This window comes from Geotrypetes seraphini, chromosome 1 (genome assembly GCF_902459505.1).
Source record: "Geotrypetes seraphini chromosome 1, aGeoSer1.1, whole genome shotgun sequence".
Lineage (NCBI taxonomy): Eukaryota > Metazoa > Chordata > Amphibia > Gymnophiona > Dermophiidae > Geotrypetes > Geotrypetes seraphini.
The window spans coordinates 171,946,717-171,971,214 of record NC_047084.1 but is presented as its reverse complement, the minus strand read 5'-3'; the positions used below and the strand labels follow the sequence as shown (position 1 = coordinate 171,971,214).

General features: G+C 39.4%; 1 protein-coding gene across 4 annotated transcripts in view; it reads left to right on the top strand.

Moving 5' to 3' along the window:
* FSTL5 (follistatin like 5) overlaps positions 1-24,498 on the top strand; it is an 865,201-nt gene that overhangs the window by 99,906 nt on the left and 740,797 nt on the right. For 3 of the 4 annotated variants that reach the window (XM_033941548.1, XM_033941557.1, XM_033941565.1), the window contains exon 3: positions 15,532-15,565. In XM_033941548.1, the coding sequence (XP_033797439.1) occupies positions 15,532-15,565 (34 nt within the window). Of the gene's footprint in view, positions 1-15,531; positions 15,566-17,104; positions 17,278-24,498 lie in introns of those variants that run through there. The other variant, XM_033941574.1, reaches the window with a different exon arrangement.

Below are 24,498 nucleotides of genomic sequence, written 5' to 3'. Positions count from 1 at the left end.
GGGAAATTTCATGTCGACACCAGGAAATATTTCTTCACCGAGAGAGTGGTTGATCCTTGGAACGAGCTCCCGGTGCAGGTGATCGAGGTAAACAGCGTGCAAGAATTTAAGAGCAAATGGGATGCCCATGTGGGATCCCTTAGAGCACAGGTGTCAAAGTCAGTCCTCGAGGGCCGCAATCCAGTCTGGTTTTCAGGATTTCCCCAATGAATATGCATTGAAAGCAGTGCATGCAAATGGATCTCATGCATATTCATTGGGGAAATCTTGAAAACCTGACTGGACTGCGGCCCTTGAGGACTGACTTTGACACCCCTGCCTTAGAGGGTTAAGCCAAGGGAACCTGTCACCAGGAGTGGGATCCCTAGGATAGTAGACTTGGGGGTTGGTCAGTAGAGTGGGCAGACCTGATGGGCTATGGCCCTTATCTGCCGTCATCTTCTATGTTTCTATGTTTCTATATCGTACCTCCCGGGGCCTTCCTTCTGCTACATCACTGATGACACATGGTGGTGGTGGTGGGGGGGTGGCAAAAGCGCTGCCGCTGGTGAATTGGGCAGCACTAGTGTTAGGGATGGAGTCGGGGAGTGTGGAGATATTTGGGAGGGGCTTCGGGTGTTGATCTTAACTAGGGCTTATTTTGGGGGTAGGGCTTATATTAGGAGCAGGGCTTATATTAGGAGCAGGGCTTATATTAGGAGCATCTTTAAAAATCATGCTAGAGCTTATTTTCGGGATAGGTTTTATTTTCAGGGAAACACGGTATATAAGACATGCTTAGCCAAAATGCTGTTCTGTAAGCTTACATGTACGTGGCATAGCACACAATTGAAAAGGGGGTGGATATGTGGGTGGAGAATGGAAGCATCACCCATCAAAGTTGCATCTTATAGAATACTATCAGATGTGTGCACTGATTGACAGATCTAGTTGCGCCCTTCAATGCCTGCCATTGGCTTGACATAAGCAGATACACTTTCCTTTTGTATGTTCATACTAATATTCTGTAATGGCATCAGAACATCCTATTGTCATTATAGAATTGGTGCTCTCCGAGCTGTATCAAGGCACCAAAGGAGGTACCAGTTTAAAGAATTACTGCCATCCTCTATAATAAAACCCTAAGCGTGCATGCGCATTTACAATGCTGTGATCCTTGACAGCGTGATTTGTGACTCCTAGCTGTGTTTGATTTGTGGTGCGCGGCTGCTTGTGGTGCGTGCGGTGGTGAGAACAACGGCAGGAGAGTGTCCTTCGAGATGCTGCGAGGCGTCCAGCTGCACAGGGAAGTGGAGGGGGAGAGGGAAAAGGGGCTGTTTGGGGAGAAGGGGTATGCTGGGGGCAGGCAGAAATCTTGGTTTGCTCGGGGGGGGGGGGTGCAGAGAGAGATGGGCAGGGGCAAGGGAGAGAGGCAGAGAGACAGACAGACAAGGGGCCAGGAAGAGACACAGACAGAAAGAATGACAAACAGACAGGAAGGGGGCCAGAGAGACAGCCAGCCAACGGTCAAGGAGCGAGAAAGAAAGAATGACAAACAGACAGGGGGCCAGAGAAGCAGACAGAAAGACAGACAGCCAGCGGCCAAGGAGAGAGAGAGAAACAGAAAGACAGACAGACAGACAGAAAGTGGCCAAGGAGAGAGAGAGAGAGAGAGACAGAAAGAAAGACAGACACATCTATTCTAGCACCCGTTAATGTAATAGGCTTAAAGACTAGTAGTAAATAAAATGGTTGTTTTTTTTTGTTTCTATACCTATAGACAATTCTTAAAATCTGAAATGGTATGTTAGAACAATGGTCATTGTTAAATGCATTATACAAGTCTTATTACATACATTAAGAGACCTGCCACCATATGACTCAATGTAACCTGATGCAATTCTCTGTAATGCTAAATACTCGTATCTGAATAGGGTTTTGCAATTATATTGGGATAGTGGAAGGGATCAGGCATCCCAAAGGCAATTATTCCTGTTGTTGTAGAAATGATTTCAGGAGGGAATAATGTATGTCCTTCCGTATGGTGTTTTGTAAGAGCTAATGCACCTGATACCACTCATTCCAGAATGGATTTCTCTTAATTAATGGAACAGATTTGCCATGCATTTAGTACTCCTTCAGGCTCAATATTCTACCTAGTAATAGGGGAAGTACTGGATCAGTTGTTTACTTTTCAACAGTAAAATGTAACAGCTTTCCCAAATGTTGCTGGCTCATCTTTATCAGCTATAAATTACTTTAGTTAAAAGAAGATTAAATACAGTATGTTTTTAGGTAAAGGTGAATCATGTAAGTAACCAGTGTTTAAACACTGCATATGTTTGAGTTGAACATAACTAAGGATTCCTCTTCAAGCTAATTCTTCTTACTCAAGTAATACTTTTGGAAAATACTTTTGTTGCCATAATTGGTATATTCCAGTGTTCTTCCACCTTTTTACACCTATGGACCGGCAGAAATAAAATAATTATTTTGTGGACCGGCATCGGTAGCGATTGAAGAACACTGAGCTAAGTCGTGGGCAATCTGGAAGCCTTCCCTCTGATGTTGCGACATCAGAGAGAAGGCTTTCAGTTCAGGCGCAGGACATGCGTAGGAGCCACTGCCCGTGGCTTTGTGCAGAGTCAGTGAGGAAGAGGGAGTCGGGCCGAAAATAACGCCGCATCAGTTGCACCGTGAACCAGCGATTGAAGAACACTGTTTTGGGCCTGATGCACATGCCGGCCCTGTGGACCGGCAGGAAATTTCTGTGGACCGGCACTGGTCCATGGACCAGTGGTTGAAGAACACTGGTATATTCTACTGAAATTCATACAACAGAGAGGACACTTTTTTTTTCAGCTCCTTGTATTCTTCCTTCATAGAGCCTAAGCTATGCAATCCAATTCTATTTTTAGTTTAATAAATCTAAGGGCTCCATTTACAAAGGTGCGCTAGCGTTTTTAGCGCACGCTAGCCAAAAAATTACCGCCTGCTTAAAAGGAGGCAGTAGCGGCTAGTGCGCGCAGCATTTTAGCACCCGCTAAGCGCACGCTAAAACCACTAGCACACCTTTGTAAAAGGAGCCCTAAGTGAATTGCTTCTTTTTCTTTCTTTCTATTTGGATAAAATGTTTCAGATTACACTATTTGTAGCCAGCTATATTTCAAATTCTTACTCTTCGCTTATGTTCACAATGCGTAATTCTGTAATGGCATTTGTTACCTGTTTTATTTTCTTTCTAAATGTGTCTTAATCCAAGAAAAGGGACCAAGTTATTCGGCTAGCTAAGTGATCAAGACGATGTTGATTCAAATGCAACAAACCACATCTTTTTCAATTAACAATTATAATTCAACAATTGAAGATTTAAAATTGTGAGACAAATTTTAAAAGTTTGACAACAGTTTATTAATGCAAATATCAATAAGTTTTTTAATTTGATTTACTGGAAACTTGGATTGTCAAAATACAGAAACTGGTTAGTCATACAGATTACAAAAGTTTATAATTTTTAGAAGTAATATCGGAGTTCAATTTAAAATTGAAAAAGGTACCAAGTCTTAGTAAACCAATTTAAACCTAATTTTGGGCTACTTTTACAAAGCCTTGCTAGAGGTTTTTAGCACAAGCTGGCACGCTGAATGCTCTGATGCTGCTCTGACGCTCATATGAATTAAGGACGTGGCTAGAATATGACAACCCAAATTATACTATTGGGCTAGGGCAGGGGTGTCCAACCTGCGGCCCCATGAAGTATTTTGTGTGGCCCCACGGTCGAGGGTGATGCAAACTAAAACTAAACTAAACTAAACCTTAAGTTTGTATACCGCATCATCTCCACAGAAGTAGAGCTCGGCACGGTTTACAAGAATTGATATAGAAAGGAACTACAATGAAAAGTAGAAGGACTTAGAGAAGTTTAGAGGGACTTAGTATATCGAAGAGGGAGGGGTTATTGCATTTTAGAGAAAAGCCAAGTTTTCAAATGTTTTCGGAAGAGTTGGAGGAAGGTCAGGCTCCGAAGTGGGGTAGTAAAGCTGTTCCAGGGTTCAGTGATCCTGAAGGAGAGGGAAGTCCCTAATTTTCCTGCATGGGATATGCCTTTCAAAGAGGGAAAGGATAGTTTGAATTTTTGAGTGGATCTGGTGGTGTTGGGATTAGAGGAGTTCCAAGATAGTGGAAAAAGGGGAGGCAGGATGCCGTGTAGAGACTTGAAGGTTAGGCAGGCGCATTTGTAGTGAACCCTAAGGATTACTGGGAGCCAGTGAAGCTTAGACAAAAGTGGGGAGACGTGGTCAAATTTGCTTTTTGTGAATTTAGCCGAGGTGTTCTGAATCCGCTGGAGTCTATGAAGGCTTTTCTTTGTTAGGCTTAAGTAAATGGAGTTACAGTAATCCAGTCTGGAAAGAATGATGGATTGTACGAGAACAGCAAAGTGTTGATGATGGAAGCAGGATCTTACCACCTTTAACATGTGAAGATTGAAAAAACATTTTTTTACTAAGGAATTAAGGTGGTCGTTGAAGGACAGTGTGGAATCAATGCAGTGTTTGCAGTGATACAGTGTTTTCCTCTTCTGCCCCCAGGTGTTTACCGTCTTGCTGGCTCCCTCCTCTGTTTTGCTGCAGCGTTTGCATGTTTATGCGGCCCCAGAAACATTTTTTTGGGCCAATGCGGCCCAGGGAAGCCAAAAGGTTGGACACCCCTGGGCTAGGGTTTAGGGTTAGGCTTGTTTTGCAAATGACTGGGAAACAAATTCCCCTGTACACTCCATGCCAATCAGTTGGTAATAGAAGGTCGCAATCTAATCTAATCTAATATTTGTGTATCATGCACACCTAAACAGGCTCTAGGCAACTTGAGGAAAGGAAGGGAAAACGGTTAGGGTAGGGGGAAGGAGCAGAATGGGGACATGAAACATAAAACTTGGGCGAATTAGGTAAAGGTCAGATTCTTATGATGATCTTAGAAAAATTATTTGTTGAAGAACGAAGTTTTCAGTTTCTTTCGGAATAGGGCTTCCTCTTAGCTCCAGACTACCGTGTACTGTAGCCTCGGTTTTCATTAACAAAATTTGCCACTCTTCCAGATCCACTGGTCAGTCGGCTGTATTCTAGAAATCATTTCTTAGGTCTAGCCACTCAGTAACCTCCTGCTGGAGATTTAGGGCTCCTTTTACTAAGCTACACTAGTGGTTTTAGCGCGCACTAGACACTAAAGCCACCATTGAGCTGGTTTTAGTTCTTGGCGCGTAGCGCGTGCAGCAATGCAGCACGCGCTAAAAATGCTAGCGTACCTTAGTAAAAGGAGCCCTTAGCTTTCGGTTAACATCCTGTTCCATCAGGCACGCTGATTGTCGGAGATTGCCAGGCTGCACTCCTAATAATTGAGTATGCCAGTTTCAGAATTTAGTCTGAAAATCTGGAACTTCTGTTTATCAGGACCAACAGAATTTAAAAAAAAAAAAAAATTAGAAAGAAAACTGCAAAACGTACCTGAAAATGAGTTAATTTAATTCATTGATAAGCTAGAAAAGACTGATACTGCAAGCTAAACAAAGAAAAAGTAGTTTGTAACTTGCTTTATGAAACAGGGGTGAAGAAACTAACCCCCTTTTTAACAAAGGCGCGTTAGCTATTTTAGCGTGCGTTAAATATACGTATGCGCTAAACGCTAATGCTTCCATAGACTAACATGCACATTTAGCTTGTGCTAAAACGCTTAGCGCACCTTTGTAAAAGGACCCCTAAGACTTGGTACCTTTTCACAGGCCGTATTATTAGGGTTATTAAGCAAGTGAGCCAAAATAAGCAGCATGGGTATACACTACACAAATTGTTTTATCTGATAAGCTAAAAAAAAATAAAATAAAGTTATAAATAGAACCCAACTGACATTGTTGCCTTGTTTTTCTAGGGTACATTGACTTGGTACCTTTTCTTAGATTGTGGCACAAATATGTCCAAATACCTAAGCTAAAATACTAAAACTGCATGCTTCTAATTTGGTAAAATAATCATTGAAGGGTTGGTATTACCTTTCCATATGTTCCATATGTTTTGTGCTTTCTGAACGATTATAGCTTGTCCTTCTTGGGCCCTATTGGAGCCAGCTGAGAATTTAAATGGAATAATGCTTTTTTTTTTTTTTTTTTTCTTGGTCCCAATCCTTTGGAATTATTTACCCCTTTCAGAAAATTTGTAAGGGAACTTCCAATTGGCCCTGAAAACTGCATTTGGGTTGAACCTAGAGGTTTAAATTTACATATTCTCATCCCATTCTTTGGTTGAAGAAAGATGGAGTGATCAAAGCCCTCAGGTAAGTAAATTGATGGATACCTCAACATGGATGGGAAAAGGAGGCAATGTCTGGAAAGCAGTATATACTAATGCTCAAAGTATGGGAAACAAGTTTCTGGACCTAGAAGTTGTGATGGAAAAAGATGAGTTTGATATAGTGGCGATCACGGATACATGATTCATGGAAAACCATAACTGGGATGTAGTTATACAGGGCTATAATCCATTCAGAAAAGACAGGGTAGGAAGAAAAGGAGGGGGGAGTAGCATTATATGTTAAAGATCATATTAAAGCTACACAATTGCAGGATGTGCAGGGCAAGGAAGAGGCACTGTGGATCAATTTGGAAAGACAACGGTAAATATATTTACATTGGTGTGATATACAGGCCTCCTTCACAGATGGAAGAAGTGGACAGAGATTTAATAGTAGACATTCAGAATATATCTAAAGAGGAAGCTTTATTAATAAATGATTTTAACATGCTGGATGCTGATTGGGGAAGTAGGGAGATCCTGGATGTTCTACAAGAACTGTTCCAGCATTTGGCAAAGGAGCTCACATTGAATGGGGTCATACTGGAAATGGGGAAAGTGTTTCTTGATGCTACAGTGGGTGATCATCTGACATCAGTGATCACTGCATGGTACGGTTTAATATTAAGATGGGTATAGAAAAGGTTCATTCAAAAGTAAAGGTTCTAGACTTTAGAAAAACTAACTTTGTTTGGATTGGGGATTATGTCAAATAATTGTCGTCTGGATGGGAACATCTGGAAGGAGTAGAAATGCAGTGAAAAAAACTGAAAGCTTTTGTAAGGGCAACAAACATTTTTTTTGTGAGGCAAGTAAGCAAAAGTAAGAGGAAAAGAAGGCTGCTTTGGTTCTCAAAAGTAGTAGCTGAGAAGGTAAGGAATAAGAGGTTAGCTTTCATAAACTACAAAAGATCATAGAAAGAGGAAGACAGGCAAAAATATCAGGAAAAATTAAGAGAGGCTGGACATGCAGTCAGGAAAGCAAAGATACAAATGGAAGGAAAAAATAGCTGACACGGTAAAATGGGGAGACAAGACATTTTAAAAAATATCAGTGTACTTTAGAGAATGACTCCTAAGTCCTTCTCTGTCCTTCTCCACCTCTAAATATGCCTACTTTGGAGTTAGGCCATAAGTTAGACACCTATCACCCAATTAGTTTTTATTTTTATCAGTTATGAATTCAATTGTGAGCTCTGAGATCAGAAGGTGGTATGAGACTAAAACTGAAGAAGGTATTAGATTATTTTAAACATTTTTATAAACATTATTGCTGAAGGGTTGTTGGGTAAGATTTGCCTCTTTGCGTATGATACCAAAATCTGCAATAGAGTAGACATGCCAGATGGTGTGAATAACATGAAGAAAGACCTGGCGAAGCTTGAAGAATGGTATGAAATGTGGCAGCTAAAATTTAATGCTAAGAAATGCAAGGTCATACATTTTGGCTGCAAAAATCCGAGGGAGCAGTACAGTTTAGGGGGTGAAGAACTTATGTGCACGACAGAAGAATGGGATTTGGGTGCGATTGTATGTGATCTTAAGATAACCAAACAGGTTGAAAAGGTGACGGCGAAAGCTAGAAGGATGCTATGTTACATAGGTAGAGGTATGGGCAGTAGGAAAAAGGAGGTATTGATGCCCCTGTATAAGACTTTGGTGAGATCTCATTTAAAATATTGTGTACAATTCTGGAGACCACACCTTCAAAATGATATAAAATGATATGTGGTCATCATCATAAGGGGTATGGGGACAGACTTAAAGATCTCAGTCTGTATACTTTGGAAGAAAGGCAGGAGAGGGAAGATATGATAGAGACATTTAAACACCTATGTAATGTAAATGCACATGAGTTGAGTCTCTTTCATTTGAAAGGAAACTCTGCAATGAGAGGGCATAGGATGAAGTTAAGAGGTGATAGGCTCCGGAGTAATCTAAGGAAATACTTTTTTATAGAAAGGGTGGTAGATGCATGGAACAATCTCCTGGAAGAGGTGGTGGAGACAGAGACTGTGTCTGAATTCAAGAGGGCCTGGGATAGACACATGGGATCTCTCAAAGAGAGAAAGAGATAATGGTTACTGCAGATGGGTAGACTAGATGGGCCATTTGGCCTTTATCTGCCATCATATTTCTATGTTTGTATGAGATATGGAACCACAAAATCAAAAGTGTTTTCAAGTGCTGGGGGTGTCTCTCTTGATAATTATTGTTTTAAGAAACTGTTAAAAAAACTAAGCTGTTTTTGGACGCTTATTTGTAGAGCCAATGTAGCTTAGGTTGAGTTTTCTCCTCATGGAATAAGTTGTTTCTGTATTAGGTTTTGGAGTCTACGAGCAGGCAGATCTTGATCTGTGTTATAGATGGTTTGTAGGATTTTTTTATGTCGTGAATTGGTTGTCTGTGCAGAGTGAATGAAGTTTGTAATTTTAGTTAGGAATGACTGGAAGTCTGTCAATTTTATGTTCTGAATTTATAATTATGCATTTTTATTTTATGGAAACTGCTTAGATTATAGGTGATATATAAATTTTTTAAATAAAATAAATACATTTTAAGCTAATATACTTAGGCCCTGTTTTACTAAGATGTGCTAACCGATTAGCACGCACTAATCGCTAACACGTCTATAGACTAACATGCACGTGTTAGCGTTTAGCATGCGCTAATTCAATTAGCACACGTTAATCAGTTAGCGCACGTTAGTAAAACAGGGAGTTACTGTAACATCACACAGACACATCACATATTCATCCATCTGAGACCATATCTTTTTGGTTGTTGCTCCATAATTATGGAAAGTGCTTCCAAATTATGTGTGAATGGAATCAACCCTTGAAAGATTTAAAAATCACCTAAAAACATTTCATTTCATGGATGCTTTCAGTTGATAGGCTAAAAACTTTGATCATAGCGGACTTGTAGGGAACAGTCTAGGATTAAGCACAAACAACAAATTTTAAATTTCTTTTCCTATCCTATTACAGATTGTATTTCTAATTTCCATTACATTTTTAAAACTTTATTTTTAATATGTAAACAGCATAGATGCTGTTACCAATGCGGTGAATCAAATGTAAATAAAACTTGGAATTAAGTCAGGTGCCTAACTTAGGTGCCTACTTGTCACTTATCTTTAGGCATCTCTTATAATATTTCCCTGTAAGGGTCACAAACTAATCACGCACATGGCTGCATTAACCGGGTTAGCACAGAACACAACTAATCACTTCCCTGACCCACTCTAGTGCTAAAATAAAATGTTTAGCACGTGGATAGCATGTGTGCACGTGCAAAAATTACTGTAGGATACCTGAGCACTCGGGAATGACATGGGGACAAATATTTCCTTGTCCCCGCGGGAACTCATTTTCCTTTCTCGGCAAGTTATTTTCCTGTCTCCGCCCCATTCCTGCAAGCTCTGTCCTCATCTGTACAAGCCTGAAACACTTTCAAATCATAAGTGTTTGAGGCTTGTGCGGTTAAGGCATTGCTTACAGGAATGGGACAGGGACCTTACATAACAAATACAGATCTCCTCTAACATTTCTCTATACTAACTTGCCAACTACCTTTTTTGAGTGGAGGTGCAGAATAGTGATTATAGCACCATCTTTCACAAGATGGGGAGCACAATTTGAATCCTGAGATCCTTGGCAAGTGGCTTAACCCTCTCTTGCCTCAGGTACAAAACTGAATGTGACTTGCATTAAATTACAGTAGTACTGAAGAAATTGTGAACCAAATCCACATGAAATCAATATTTTGTGTTATGCTTTGAATTTTGATGAGTCAAATGCTTAGGCCCCCTTTTATCAAGCTGCGTTAGTTTTTTGTTTGTTTGTTTGTTTTTAATCGCCGGCCACTGTGGTAAAAGCTCTGACGCTCATAGAATTCCTATGATTGTCTGCGCTTTTACCGCAATGGCTGGCGATATAAAACCCTAATGTGGCTTGATAAAAGGGGGCCTTATATGTTCAAATTTAAAATACCTCTTATGGTGGGATTTTCTGATCTGTTTTTTTTTTTTTCTTCTTCTTTTTTGATCAATTCTTTTAACCGTTTTTGCTACTGTATGTGTGTATTTTTTATATATATAAATTAATTTTGTAAGGTCCCTATGTAAATCTCTATACAAAACATGAAATAAGAAAAATTACAATAACAGCAAAAATCCTTTACCCCCTCCCCCCCCCAACCCCCTTTACAAAGCCACGCTAGTTGCCCCAAAGCCCACAGGGATTTAAAGGGCTTTAGGGCTTTTGTCCCACAGCAGCTGTTTGCGTAACTTTGTAAAAAAGGGGGTTGATGTCTCGCTCATGTTTGGCAGAATTTTAATAATAAAAAGCATAACCATTTTAAATAATCGGTGTTCTGGTATAGCATCTATATGCTAATTTCTCCATTGATCTTTGTTCTATTTAAATCTAATCTTCTATTTCAGTTTTAACAAAGAGGGGCTTATTTATTCAAGTATGGCAAGATTTTGAATTTACAGCTTACTAATATGCAGAATCAACATGAGGTAACTGCAGAGCCTCCATGTTCAAGTGCTGAATGAGTACCTAACATTTTGTTATTTGGATAACGCAAAGAAATGTTCTTTACCACACATGAACTGAATGGCTGGTACTGTGAGGCAGTTAGGAAAACCTATTCAGCTAGGATTAACTGTTACTGCATACCAATATACCATGTGTTAACTGTAAAATATAGTTTCCACCATTATTTACCTTATTCTGGATTAACTGATAATGAGGAAATTACCATGTTAATGTGGCAATTAACTCATGCTAATAGTTATGAGCTAACAAAGGTGCCAATGAAGAGAGCTAAACTGTGCTCTAAGGAGCAATTTAAGAGTTGCCCAGTGCAAAAAGAGGTTTTGCGCTGAAGCAAAACCCCATGATAGGTACAAGTGCATAGCTCATGTCGATGTATTTATAAACGACCTGGAAACAGGGACGATGTGTGAAGTTATAAAATTTGCGGATGACACCAAACTCTCCAGCAGGGTTAGAACCACGGAGGAATGCGAAGACCTACAAAGGGACCTAAACAAACTGGAAGAGTGGGCAAATAAATGGCAAATGCAATTTAATATAGAGAAATGCAAGGTCATGCATATAGGGAAAAAGAACCCGATGCTCAGCTACAAAATGGGGGCATCGGTGCTAGGGGAAAGCAATCTTGAAAAGGACTTGGGTGTGCTAGTGGATACAACAATGAAATCAACGGCACAATATGCAGCAGCCTCAAAGAAAGCAAATAGAATGCTGGGTATTATTAAGAAGGGTATCACAACCAGGACGAAGGAAGTCATCATGCCGCTGTATCGGGCGATGGTGCGGCCGCACCTGGAGTACTGTGTCCAGTATTGGTCCCCGTACCTCAAGAAGGACATGGCGATGCTTGAGAGGGTCCAGAGAAGAGCGACGAAAATGATAAAAGGTATGGAAAGCCTTCCATACGAAGACAGGTTAGAAAGGCTGGGGCTCTTCTCCCTGGAAAAGCGGAGACTCAGAGGAGACATGATGGTGACTTTCAAGATCATGAAAGGCATCAAGAAGGTAGACAGGGACAGATTCTTCAGACTATTGGGGACCACAAGTACAAGGGGGCACTCGGAGAAGCTGAAAGGGGACAGGTTTAGAACCAATGCTAGGAAATTCTTTTTCACTCAGAGGTTGGTGGACACCTGGAACGCGCTGCCGGAGGTTGTGATAGGACAGAGTACACTACGGGGTTTTAAAGAAGGATTGGATAAATTCCTGAAAGATAGGGGGATTGAGGGATACAGATAGAGATAGAGATGGGATATAGAGAGAGTATAGATAGAGACCAAGGGGGATTTAAGGGTTCAGACAAAGATCACCGTACAGGTCATGGGCCTGATGGGCCGTCGCGAGTGCGGACTGCTGGGCGCGATGGACCTCTGGTCTGACCCAGCAGAGGCAACTTCTTATGTTCTTATATTCTACCTGGAAACAGAGCTGATTTTTTTAATCTTTATTAATTTTCAAAACTAATATAAAGTGCCATAAATTGTGTGTATATGTATGTGTGTGTGTGTATATATATATATATATATATATATATATATATATATATATATATATATATATATATATATAAAACAAAATAAGCACTTAAATTCCAACAATAACAATGCAGATAATAAATATCCCTCTCCTCCCATCTAACAATGTGATCAAAAAATGAACCAGAAATATATCCCCCACCCCCCCCCCCAATGTCTTGGACATGTATAAAAATAAAGAAAATATTTTTAAACCAAGAAACTATGTTGAATTAACAAAGGATATCAACGGGACCCAAACCAAATTAAATACTTTGCTATTCCCCAACATATCTGCATTCCTCTTATCGTATTTATACCCTAAACATAAATTGGCCTACCAAAACGGAAAGTTGAGCCAATCACAATTCTTCCAATTGCGGGTTATCAACTGCTTACCTATCCCTGTCATAATCAAGAAAAGCCTGCCTTTGTAGCGATCCATGGGAGATTTGACGTGCAGCAATGTACCACAAATAACTTCCTCATACGTCAAAGGGATTGTTGATTTCAGTATAAGGTTAATCTGCCCCCATATTGACTTCCAGAAACTGAGTATCAAAGGACAATAGAACAACAGATGATCCAATGTCCCTATGTCTAGATGACAGTGCTGGCATCTATCAGATTTAGAATTGTCTAATTTATGTAACCTAACAGGGGTCCAAAATTATCTATGTAACAGAAAAAAAACATGTTTGACTCATAGATGCTGACGCTGTACATTTCATCCTCCAAGTCCAAATTTGTGGCCATCGAGATGCAGAAATATATTGCTTTATCTCTATGCTCCAAATGTCCTTAAGACTATTTTTTGGTTTCTTATTCAAAAATTCAGAAATTAATTTATACCACCGGGCGGCCTGATGCCCCAGCAAATCTGTCTGGAAGCATAGGACCTGCAAGCTTTAATGATTTTTAAGATTCTGCCATTCAGGGAACACACTTCGAATGGCCTGCTTCAATTGCAACCACCTATAATTTTGAAATACCGAACGATTGTTGCAGTCGTGAAAAATCCAGCAGTTCCCATTAGACATAACATCATCTAATGTTCAAATGCCTGCCTGCATCCAATGCTTCCAGAAGATCTCAGACCCGCCTATTTGAACCTTGGATTTCTCTACTGGAACATCTGTTAATTTATTAATAAATTTCAATGTCTTCCAAGTATCAAATAAAATACTATTGTCCTTAACATAGCTAGGTAACTTGATACTCAGCACATGAAGCAATTGTAATGGGGACATAATTTGCCATGCTAAGTACAACCAATCGGGAAGATTTTCCATAAGCTCGGGGAGGATCCAATACATACCTTGGCACATAATATAGGCTAGATGGTACCTATAAAAGTTTGAGAAATTTACCCCACCCTCCGCAATTGGTTTTTGTAAAAATACTAAAGCAATTTGGTAAGTATACTATTTATTTTTTTTATTAAAGGACCCTTGAAAATAAACAGAGCTGATTTTTAAGGTGAGCATAACAAAAGGTGTTTGGGTTATTTTTGGGGTTTTTTTTTTCACGCTGCACTTTGAGGCAGAAAGGCTAATCTTGGGACTTGATTCCTTTTCCTTTTGTTCTTGATTCAGTCTACCCCCCTCCCCATGAATGACCTCCTTATCCATGGCATGTCTACCATACCATACAAGAACATAAGAATAGCCTTACTGGGTCAGACAAATGGTCCATCTAGCCCAGTACTTCATCTTCACGGAGGCCAATTCAAGTCACAAGTACCTGGCAAAAACCCAAATAGTAGCAGCATTCCATGCCACCAATCAGAGCAAGCAGTGTCTTCCCCCATATCTTTCTCAACAGCAGACTATGGACGTTTCCTTTAAGAACTTGTCCAAACCTTTTTTAAAACCAGCTACATTAACCACTCTTACCACATCATCTGGCAATGCATTTCTTATATCCCACAGTTTTCTACAAGGAATTATTGTGGCTTACAATAAGATTGGGATCAGTTATTACATTAGCAAGCAGATTCTAGATAGCGGGTCGGATAAATCATTATAAGGAGAAAAGATAAGTCTAACATTCTTCTGAAGCTGTAATAGGAGGGAACTTGACATAAATCTGACATAGTAACATAGTAAATGATGTCAGATAAAGACCTGAATGGTCCATCCAGTCTGCCCATAAGTTATACTCATTAAAAAATACATGATTAGATTAACTTGTCTCTTCTTTCATATTTCTTGGCCGCAGACTGTAAAGTCTGGTATTGTCTTAGGTTCCAAATGCTGAAGTTACCATCCAAACTCACTCCAGCCTATCCTACCATCCCTTTTGTTTGCAGGATATCTACCGTGAAGTCTGTCCAGTAACATCCTCATGTTCCATATTAATGGAGTTCACATCGATGCCCACCCAGCCCATCCTATACCAAATCACCATATATGGAACATAGACTGTGCAGGTCTGGCCTTAGTTCTTTAATTTACATCCTTTGTTTTCTAATTAGAGATCCTCTATTTTTATCGCACACTTTTTTAAATTCCATCACTGTTTTCCTCCACCACTTCCCTCGGGAGTGCTCAAGGTGGACTCAAATTGTTGTTTTTTTTTTTGGGGGGGGGGGTTTCGTTTAATATGTTAAAGTGAGGTGAGGGACAGCATAAGGTGTTGCATCTTTCTTGCATTATGGAATGAGCAAGGGATCTTGATGTCTGATATTAGACCACCAGAGTCGACACTATAAATTGCTTTATAGTGCAAATGATCTTGAAAATATATCCCTGGTATCTAACAGCACCCTCACCTGCTTGACATGACTAGCCCCTTACCTCTCTCTCCTGACTTCTTTTAAATGTCCCCTTGTGAGTGTGTAAATCAATCACTGTACAAACACAAACCGACAGAAAAGGGTACATTTTTCAGAGAGCTGATAATTACTGCATGATCATTTAATACTATATCCCTCGGGCAATTTTATGTGGAAAGCTCGCCAGGTAGAATTTGTGTGGTAGAGGCTTCAGCGCATACCTTTCTGCATCAACCCCCAATATGCAGGAAAAAAACAAAAACAAAACTCTAATAAATCACAGCAAGGTCAAAATTTTTCTGTTCATTTACTTTTTACTTTCTGAGACTTTAATTGAATTTCTTTTTCTATTTACAGCAAGACAGAAGCCATGAAGGTTCCCGAAATAAAGGTAAGTCAACACTTGAATTGTAGCTTATATTTTGCCATTATTTAAAAGCTCAGTACATTGCCTGTTGAAAGGATCTATCTATTTGCTGCAAGGAAAATGTTCCATAGCAGTTTTAGTATTGCATACAAAATTAAATAGCTTAGTATATGCTTTTGTGTACTACAAGATGCAGTATTCCTTTGAGCTATTTATATTGAAATATAATGATTGAAGTCTATTAAGAAAATTGCTCTCCCACAAGTGATCCCAAGTTTAACCAGCTGAGAGGAGTGGAGAATCGATTCTCCTGCAATTTGAACGATTGTTTTGATATTTAAGTCTGCTTCAGTTAAATGTGCAAAGCCTTGAATTTTATCCACTAAATAAATGCAAGAGAAAGGCAAGAGTTTCATGCTTATACTATATACCAGATACAGTGTAAAACAATTTGTCAAGGTTAACTATCAAGTTTTATTGCGTATTATACAAGAGGATGTGAGAAACAGTTCCATAGCAGGGCATGTGTCACTGCCCGAGTTGTACAGATAAATGTACACTTACGTTCTTATGTGGTAGCAAAGCATATTAGTTATTGTGTTTAGAGCATGCATTAGGTGGTGTAACATTATTATCAACCCTATTGAATGTCCATGTCAATCTGTCCATTGTAACCTCCTGGATAACTGGCCCGACCTCTTGTAATGTAATCTGACCTTGACCTGAATAGGTAAAGGCGGAATAGAAACCATGATTAACATAACATACATGCAAAAGAGCATTCAAAGAGGTGGATCATGGAGGGGCATGGACAATGTTAAGTGCTCAAGACAAAACAAAAAAAGAAACCAACAAATCTGCAGGGAAAGATACAGCAACGTAAACAAAAAGAGAACTGCAGAAAATGTACAGGGTTCAGGGATTTTTATTCAAGTCAATAAAAAGTTGTATTTCCAAAATTGGTCCTCGATTTTTAAATGGTACAGACCCGACATGGTCCGTGTTTTGAAAAACACTTCTTCCTCAGGGGTCCGTGATACTCAGTTCATAAATATACAAGAACCATATAGATTACAGCAATTGAACATAACACTCTGGAGAGACAGGCTGTAAAAATATCCTGTCAAAGGTACAGCTCAGTGAAAGTGCTGACAGCAGAACTTTGCACATTTTCTGCAATGATAAGTGCTAACACATGCTTAATGCAAGAAAAAAAAAGCTTCTAGTAAAATGTGCCAATGTTTTGCGGTTAATTGCATGCTGCTCTTTAAATTTTTCATGGGCTAGCAGGTATACATTAGCGCATGCCAACTGGCTTAATGCTGTGTTAAAATGGGAGCACTTGGTGCCAGATTCTATAAATGAACACTTAAGTGGCACTTGCATTGTAGGTGCCGCTTCATAGAAACATAGAAATATAGAAATAGACGGCAGATAAGGGCCACGGCCCATCTAGTCTGCCCACCCCAATGATCCTCCCCTACCTTTCTCTGTGAATAGATCCCACGTGTCTATCCCATTTGGCCTTAAAATCAGGCACGCTGCTGGCCTCAATAACCTGAAGTGGAAGACTATTCCAGCGATCAACCACCCTTTCAGTGAAAAAGAATTTCCTGGTGTCCCCGTGCAGTTTCCCACCCCTGATTTTCCCGCCCCTGATTTTCAGCGTGGTTGTCAGTCCTCGACTAGGCACCATTTTATAGAATCCTACCTAGCCATGGCTAGGCGTCCTGGAGGTAAGTGCCGGTTTATTAGGTCTGGTTTTACCAGTGCTTAACTCGTAGGCCTAGTGACGCCTAAGCCAACCACGCTTATTTTCTGCCCCTAAGCAGGCCTACTTTTCAGGTAGGCATCGGAAGGTCACTTAGGCGTCACTAGGTATTCATGTAATTCCTCACCCAACTATTAAATTGTTTTATTAATTCAATTAACGTCAATGGGCGCAGTCTATTACCACACCATTTAAGCCAATTGATTTAATTTAGGTTAGGCATGGATTTTAGTTAGGTAGCCTCAATTATGGCCCTTAGCAACACCTAACTAGGGCACCATTTATAGAATTCGGCCTTTAGGGCATTCCTAAATAGGAGTTAATAAGTGCACCTGTGTTAATTTATTTTTATTTTTATTTTTGCAAATACCGCAATCTAATGGAAACATTTGTGTGGGACCTAAAAAGAAAGAGCCCTATTTTAGGGACATGTTAGAAATGGGGCTTAGTGTGAGGTGAATTTCCACATTTGGGCACTTGCAATCACACTAGGTCTATGGCTGCAGCAGTGAAGCCCCCCCCAAAAAAATAAAAAACTAGAAGTGTGCTCCATGAATAACCAAGTAGACAGAGCAACAATCGGCACTGTAGCAGGCACAGATCTGTCTTGTGACTGCAAATTGGTTCACAAGCCGAGCTTTTTAGCACACCCTGCTGCATATACTGAAGCATCAGCAGCTGCCATCAAGACTGCTGATTCAGTATATGCAGCTTGCTTTGCTGGGAAGCTCTTGTTTGTGAACCTGTTTGCAATTACAAGGCGTTGCTGTCGTAGGCACACACCTGATTGGTTTTGACTCCCCAGGCACACCTATGGGCCAAAACATAATTTGTGTTAAGTCATTGAACTGGTCCTCTGTGCTACAATAAAGGTTGCTCATTTAAATAATATTTAGTGTCTACTGACTACTCTGCTGTTGCTCTGTCTTCTTGGCGTAATTGCAGGCATCTAAATGTAAGGCATTGATATTGCATTACGCTAGTATTCTATAATAGAAACCTGGAACCCAGACGCCATTGTAGAATAGGCTCTCAATGCATGGAATTGGGACACCTAAAAGGAGGTACCCACTTATAAAATTACCCTCAAGGAGGGTAGTTTTTATTACAGGGCAACCATGGTTGGGCACTATTTTATAAAGACAAGGAGGCATCTATTTGTCTTTATAAAGTACTAGCTTACTGTATATCATTGAGAGCCTGCCTTGAATTCACAACTCCTTACACTTTCTTGAGAGCTGCTGTAAATGAAGGCATGTACTATGCAAATATGGATGCGTAAAATGAGGTATTTCATAATCTATGTATGTACAGATAACTCTGCCCTTGTGCATACTTTTACATTGATGGTATTTTATAAGAGATCATTTGCATGCATTTGTGGCCACAAACACTCAGGACTAACTTTACATTATTACCTTTAAGGTGACTGAATATGGAGATCTATAAATTCCGTAATATTAAATACCCAAACAATTTCACTGCATTTTTGTGATCATCAAATGCTCAAAATTAACTTTTGTTTGAGTGAATGCTTAAAAAAAATATTGCAACTTATTTGTATACATCTTAATAAAACAATGATCCTTTTTCACGAAGCGTTCCATATAAATAATAATAATTAAAAAAATCATGCAGAAACAAATTTCCCATATATGAGGAGGGGACATGGATGAAGGTGAAAGGAGATCATCTCGGAAGTAACCTGAGGAAATACTTCACAGAAAAGGTAGTGAATGCATGGGATGTCCTCCTAGTGGAGAAGGTGAAGATGAAAACTGTATCTGAATTCAAGAAAGCTTGGGAGAGGGCTGATAGAAAAAACAGAGGCAGTCTCATTACTTTCCATTCTTGCCATAGACCTTGTTGAGTCAGCGAGAGGAAGAACTTCGTATGTTTCATCATGGCAGATGAGGAACACATGTCTGTGAAAGCATGCCAGAAGTGTGTGCTTGAATTTTGTGTTAAACTTGGAAAAAGCAGTATCGAAACTCTTGAAATGTTACGGCATGCATAGGTTGGTGAAACAATTAGCCATGATGCGTACTCTTACAGATACGTCTTTCTCATCTGCCATGACGAAGCATACAAGTTCTTCTTCCCGTGACACAACAATAAGGACTACAGCAGTCCAACGCCAGGTTCTGAAATGTTACCGTATGAGCTTTATGAGAACCAGCACAACATTGCACATCTATTTCTTGGAAAGAATAACAGAGGCACTCATTACTTTTCAATCAGTCATCGTACATAGGCTCTCTAAAGGTGAAGGGATAGTAGATGGCATGTATGGGAAGATTGGATAGGCCAAATGGTCTTTATCTGCCTTCATTTTTCTCTGTTTCTATCACATGCTTCATTGAAAACTATTTGTCCTTTATGCAATCTGTGGCAGTAAGCAAAGTCTGAACCACTAACAGCTGCAGACTGAACTGAGCCAAGATATTCAATGCTGGGGCATGTGTTCCTCCCGACATTGAATATCTGGGTCTCAGTGGTCACCCGGAAGTTAACTGGGTATCGGCTGATATTTAGACTGGTGCACAGATAACTTTAGCACATAAAGCTAGGACTGTCTTTTTGCTGTTCTAAGTTAATGCAGTTACTTATCCATTAGCAAAGTAACTTTTCCCATGCTCTCCCCCTGACCCATCCCTCATTCCTCAACTGGTTAGAGCTGGATAGTTAGCAGCGATATTCATCAACACTAACCAATTAAGTGCCACCTCATATCGTGTGCCAGAGCACTCAGCAGGGTTTAACTGGACAGGAGCCTCTCTGGTCTGATTAAACCCTTTTCATTATCAGGTGGTATATGATTGCTCATCAGTTAGGGCTCCTTTTACTAAGCTGCGATAGCGTTTTTAGTGCACGCAGGATTTTAGCGCACGCTAAACCCGCGCTACGTGACTAGAACTAACGCCAGCTCAATGCTGGCGTTAAGGTCTAGCGCACACGGCAATTCAGCGTGCGCTAAGCGCGTGCTAAAACCACTATCGCAGCTTAGTAAAAGGAGCCCTTAGTCTTTCAGCAACTTCATTTTATATCTTAAAATCTCTTGTACCCTGCCCATTTACAAATCTAAGCAACTTATAAATATACATCATTAAAAATTAACAGTTTTCAAAGTGACAGACATGATAGCAATTAAAATTAAAAAAAATACAACAAATTACTTCAATAAAAATTACTTAAATTTTTTTTTTTAAAAAGCCCTTTGAAATAAAATGGACTTTCAATTGCCTCCATGCCTTTCTCAAGGGTAGAATAACTAAACTTTTTTTGTTGTTGTTCACACTATAATTGAAAAGGACAAAACATTTGTAGAAAATTTTTACAGTATAAAAAACTTTTTTCAAAAATGTTTCAAACTTGGGGAACTCCATCTCAATTTCTCTGACACAAAAATGCCCAAACCATTCAGCTGTATATTATGATCCTTAAATTAAACTTCTAAATCCATTATTGGAAGAATTGCATGTAGAAATAGAAAAATGAATTGGTCACTATTTCAGGTTTACTCATTACAGCCAAATGATCATGATGAGCTAACATTAAGCTCCTTGTATCTATCTACCTATGTGTGTGGTCTGATATCTATCACAACCACAGAGAGCAAACTTATACAATTGATGTACATTCTAAAGCATGGCTAAGCTAGTGCAAGGTTTTAACAAACACCGGATTTGCAGATAAGTACGCTACCGGTTATGTTCCTTAAATACAAATAAAAGGCTGGTCGGTGTGGTGAAGAACTTTTGTGAATGAAGTGGCACGGCCCCTGAGGAAACAAAGTAGTGAAATGGTTGAGTAACCTTTGTGCTAAAGATAAGTGCTTCTTCATACTTACACCTTTTAGAATGCACATTGATTGTTACACAGTGAAAAATCAATGTATAGCAGACCAATGTTGAATACACCACCTCAGTAAAGGGCACAAAAGTAATTCGAGTTATGTCCAGGGTGTATGAGGTCTGAATAATTGGAATATATTGTATCAGTTTGCTCTCTTTGTGGTTGTGATATTTATGATTAAGCTTGAAATTTTCACTTTGAGTTCGTTGATCAGATAGCTACTAGTGCAGAAGAGTTTAGTTAAGGTGAGGTATCCTTTCACAATATTGAAGCACAGTGAAGAAACGGGTTCAGCAGGGGATTTAGCTGGTGCAGATGGTGTAGACATTCTCACACAGATTATTACAATCAGGCTATTAGCTATTCTGCTCCAATGCAGGGATGTACACAACTGATATTAAGGTGAACATAATGTGAGTATAAGGGAAAGCTAATTGTCCGTCCTCCCCGATCCTCCAAAATAACCCCCAACACCTCCCAAAATGCTAGCACCTTGATTTCACCTTCCCCATTTGACTCCCAACCCTCTCAATCACCTAAAATATTTTGGTGTACTAACATCCCTTACCAAACCTGTAAATATCTCTGGTACCTAGCAGCACCCCTACTCCATGCATACCTCTACCCCCCCCCACACACAGTCACCTCAGAGTCTCCCAACATACCCTCAAGAAGCAGGTGCGATACCCACTTGACCTTGAATCCTGAGATGTACTGCAATGGGACCAGTCTGCCATTATTTGGTCAATCTGCTTCTACCCATGGAAAACTTCTTTTAAGGAAAGTTGTACATTTATAATGGGGAATTTTGATAAGATGCAAAATGAGTTTTCTCTGGGTTTACCTTTAAACCATTCCTCTGAATCTAATGCGTTATAGACTGAGAATAGCCAGACATAAGAGGGACACACAGTACAAATTAAATAACAGGCCTTCAAGTTGTGGGCAATCAATGCATATTTATTATAAGACCCATTGTTTCGGCATGTCAGCCTGCATCAGGGGTCTGTATAAAAAACACAAATTATACAAATTATACATCTACATGACAGATCAAAAGAGCATGCATAAATTTAATTTAAATAGTGTAAATAAAACATGATCATACCTGTTATATGTTTAATAAAACCATCTTATAACATGAATATAAAAACATAACAAAAAAAATGAATTGCTTCCATATCTATCTTGGGATTTTTAATGGAAGCAATTCCTTTTTTTGTTAGAATGTGTTCCCACCGGGACAGATAGGGAAAATGTTTTAAGTACCCGTATGTAAACCACTTTTATTGCGGTTGTATAACTACAAAATGCCGGTATACAAATCCCAATCCCTATCCCTTTTATGTTAATTATAAGATATTATTAAACACATAACTGGTATGATCATGCTTTATTTACGCTATTTAAATTAAATTTGTGTATATATATACATATACACACATATACACACACACACACACACACACATATATATATATATACATATATACATATATATATATATATATATATATATATATATATATATATATATATACATACACACACACACACACACACACACACACACACACACACACACACACACACATACACATATATATATATATGTGTGTGTGTATATATACCGCCTACCAATGGAAGTTGTCTAACGGTTTACATTTGGGTATTCACATATTCTTCCCGATTTGTCACAGCGGGCTCACAATCTATCTGATGTACTTAATAGCTTTATTACATGCCCTCTAGCCCTAGTATTTTTAGAAAAAGTAAACAAGTGATTCACATCTACTCCTAGTCTGTGTAATTATTAATGGAGTTAAAAATTAGTATTTTATAGACTTCTATTGCATCTCATCTGAGCAGTCTTACCTATGCTCAAGAGCCCTAGCCACTTTAGCATATTCTCAAAGGGAATTCTTCCCATCCCTTGTATTATTTTCATCACCCTTTTCGTTATCTTTTCTAATTCTGCTATATCTTTTTTGAGAATTGCACATGGTATTTGAGATGTAGATGTACCATAGAGCAATACAAGGGCGTTATAACATTTTAATCTCATTTTCCATTCCTTTCCTAAAAAATTCCTAACATTCTATTTGCTTTCTTAGCCACCGCCCCACATTGAGCTAAGGGTTTCAACGTATCCTCAACGATGACGCCTAGATCCTTTTTCTGGGCAGTGACTCCTAACGTGGAACTCTGCATCATGTAGCAATAGTTTGGGTTCCTCTTTCCCACATGCATCACTTTGCACTTGTTCACATTAAACATCTACCATTTTGATATACGGTCTCCCTAGCCTCACCAAGGTCCTCTCGCGCAATCCTCTTGCGATTGAACAACTTTGTCATCAGCATGTTTAATTATCTCACTAGTTATTCCCATCTCTAGATCATTGATAACTGATAAAAAGGAAGTTCTTCACCCAGAGAGTGGTGGAAAACTGAAACGCTCTTCCGGAGGCTGTTATAGGGGAAAACACCCTCCAGGGATTCAAGACAAAGTTAGACAAGTTCCTGCTGAACCAGAAGGTATGCAGGTAAGGCTAGACTCAATCAGGGCACTGGTCTTTGACCTACGGGCCGCTGCACGAGCAGACTGCTGGGCACAATGGACCACTGGTCTGACTCAGCAGCAATTCTTATGTTCTTATGTCTCAGCACAAATCTCTGGGGATAAAGGGGATTGAAGGGTTTTAGGCAAAGGATAACCTTACAGGTCATGGACCTGATGGGCCGCCGCGAGAGTGGACTGCTGGGTACGATGGACCTATGGTCTGACCCAGCAGAGGCAACTTCTTATGTTCTTTTTTTTTTAAAAAAAAAATTCTTTATTCATTTTTACATATTACATCAAGTGTATCAGAAAAAAATCACTTGAACCTATAAAATACACTTGATTTAACTTTCATGTACTATTTACATGTAACATTTAAACCCCCCTTCCCATTTCAGTCAATACCTATATTCTATAATAGATTGAATATTATATACTACTCCTAGTATCTAAAACAATTTATCAGTTCAGAAAACCTCTCCTCCCCTCCCTCCCTTTACAAAAGTTCCATCCCTAATACATCAAAAATATTTACATATTCTTTTATGTTCTTATCCACCACTAAACCCCTTATGTTTTTCTACTGTTCAAAAACTCTCTTTAAATCTGTAAAACTTTAGACTGGGCATTACCGGCATACTTCAGTCGAGGGGAAAGAGCCTCAGATCCCCATACGCTGCCGGAACTTAACTTGCAGGTAGTACTAGAAATGAAAAACTTCACCGGCTCAAAAATCCCTGAGAGTTGTAGATGTCCCACTATATGTATT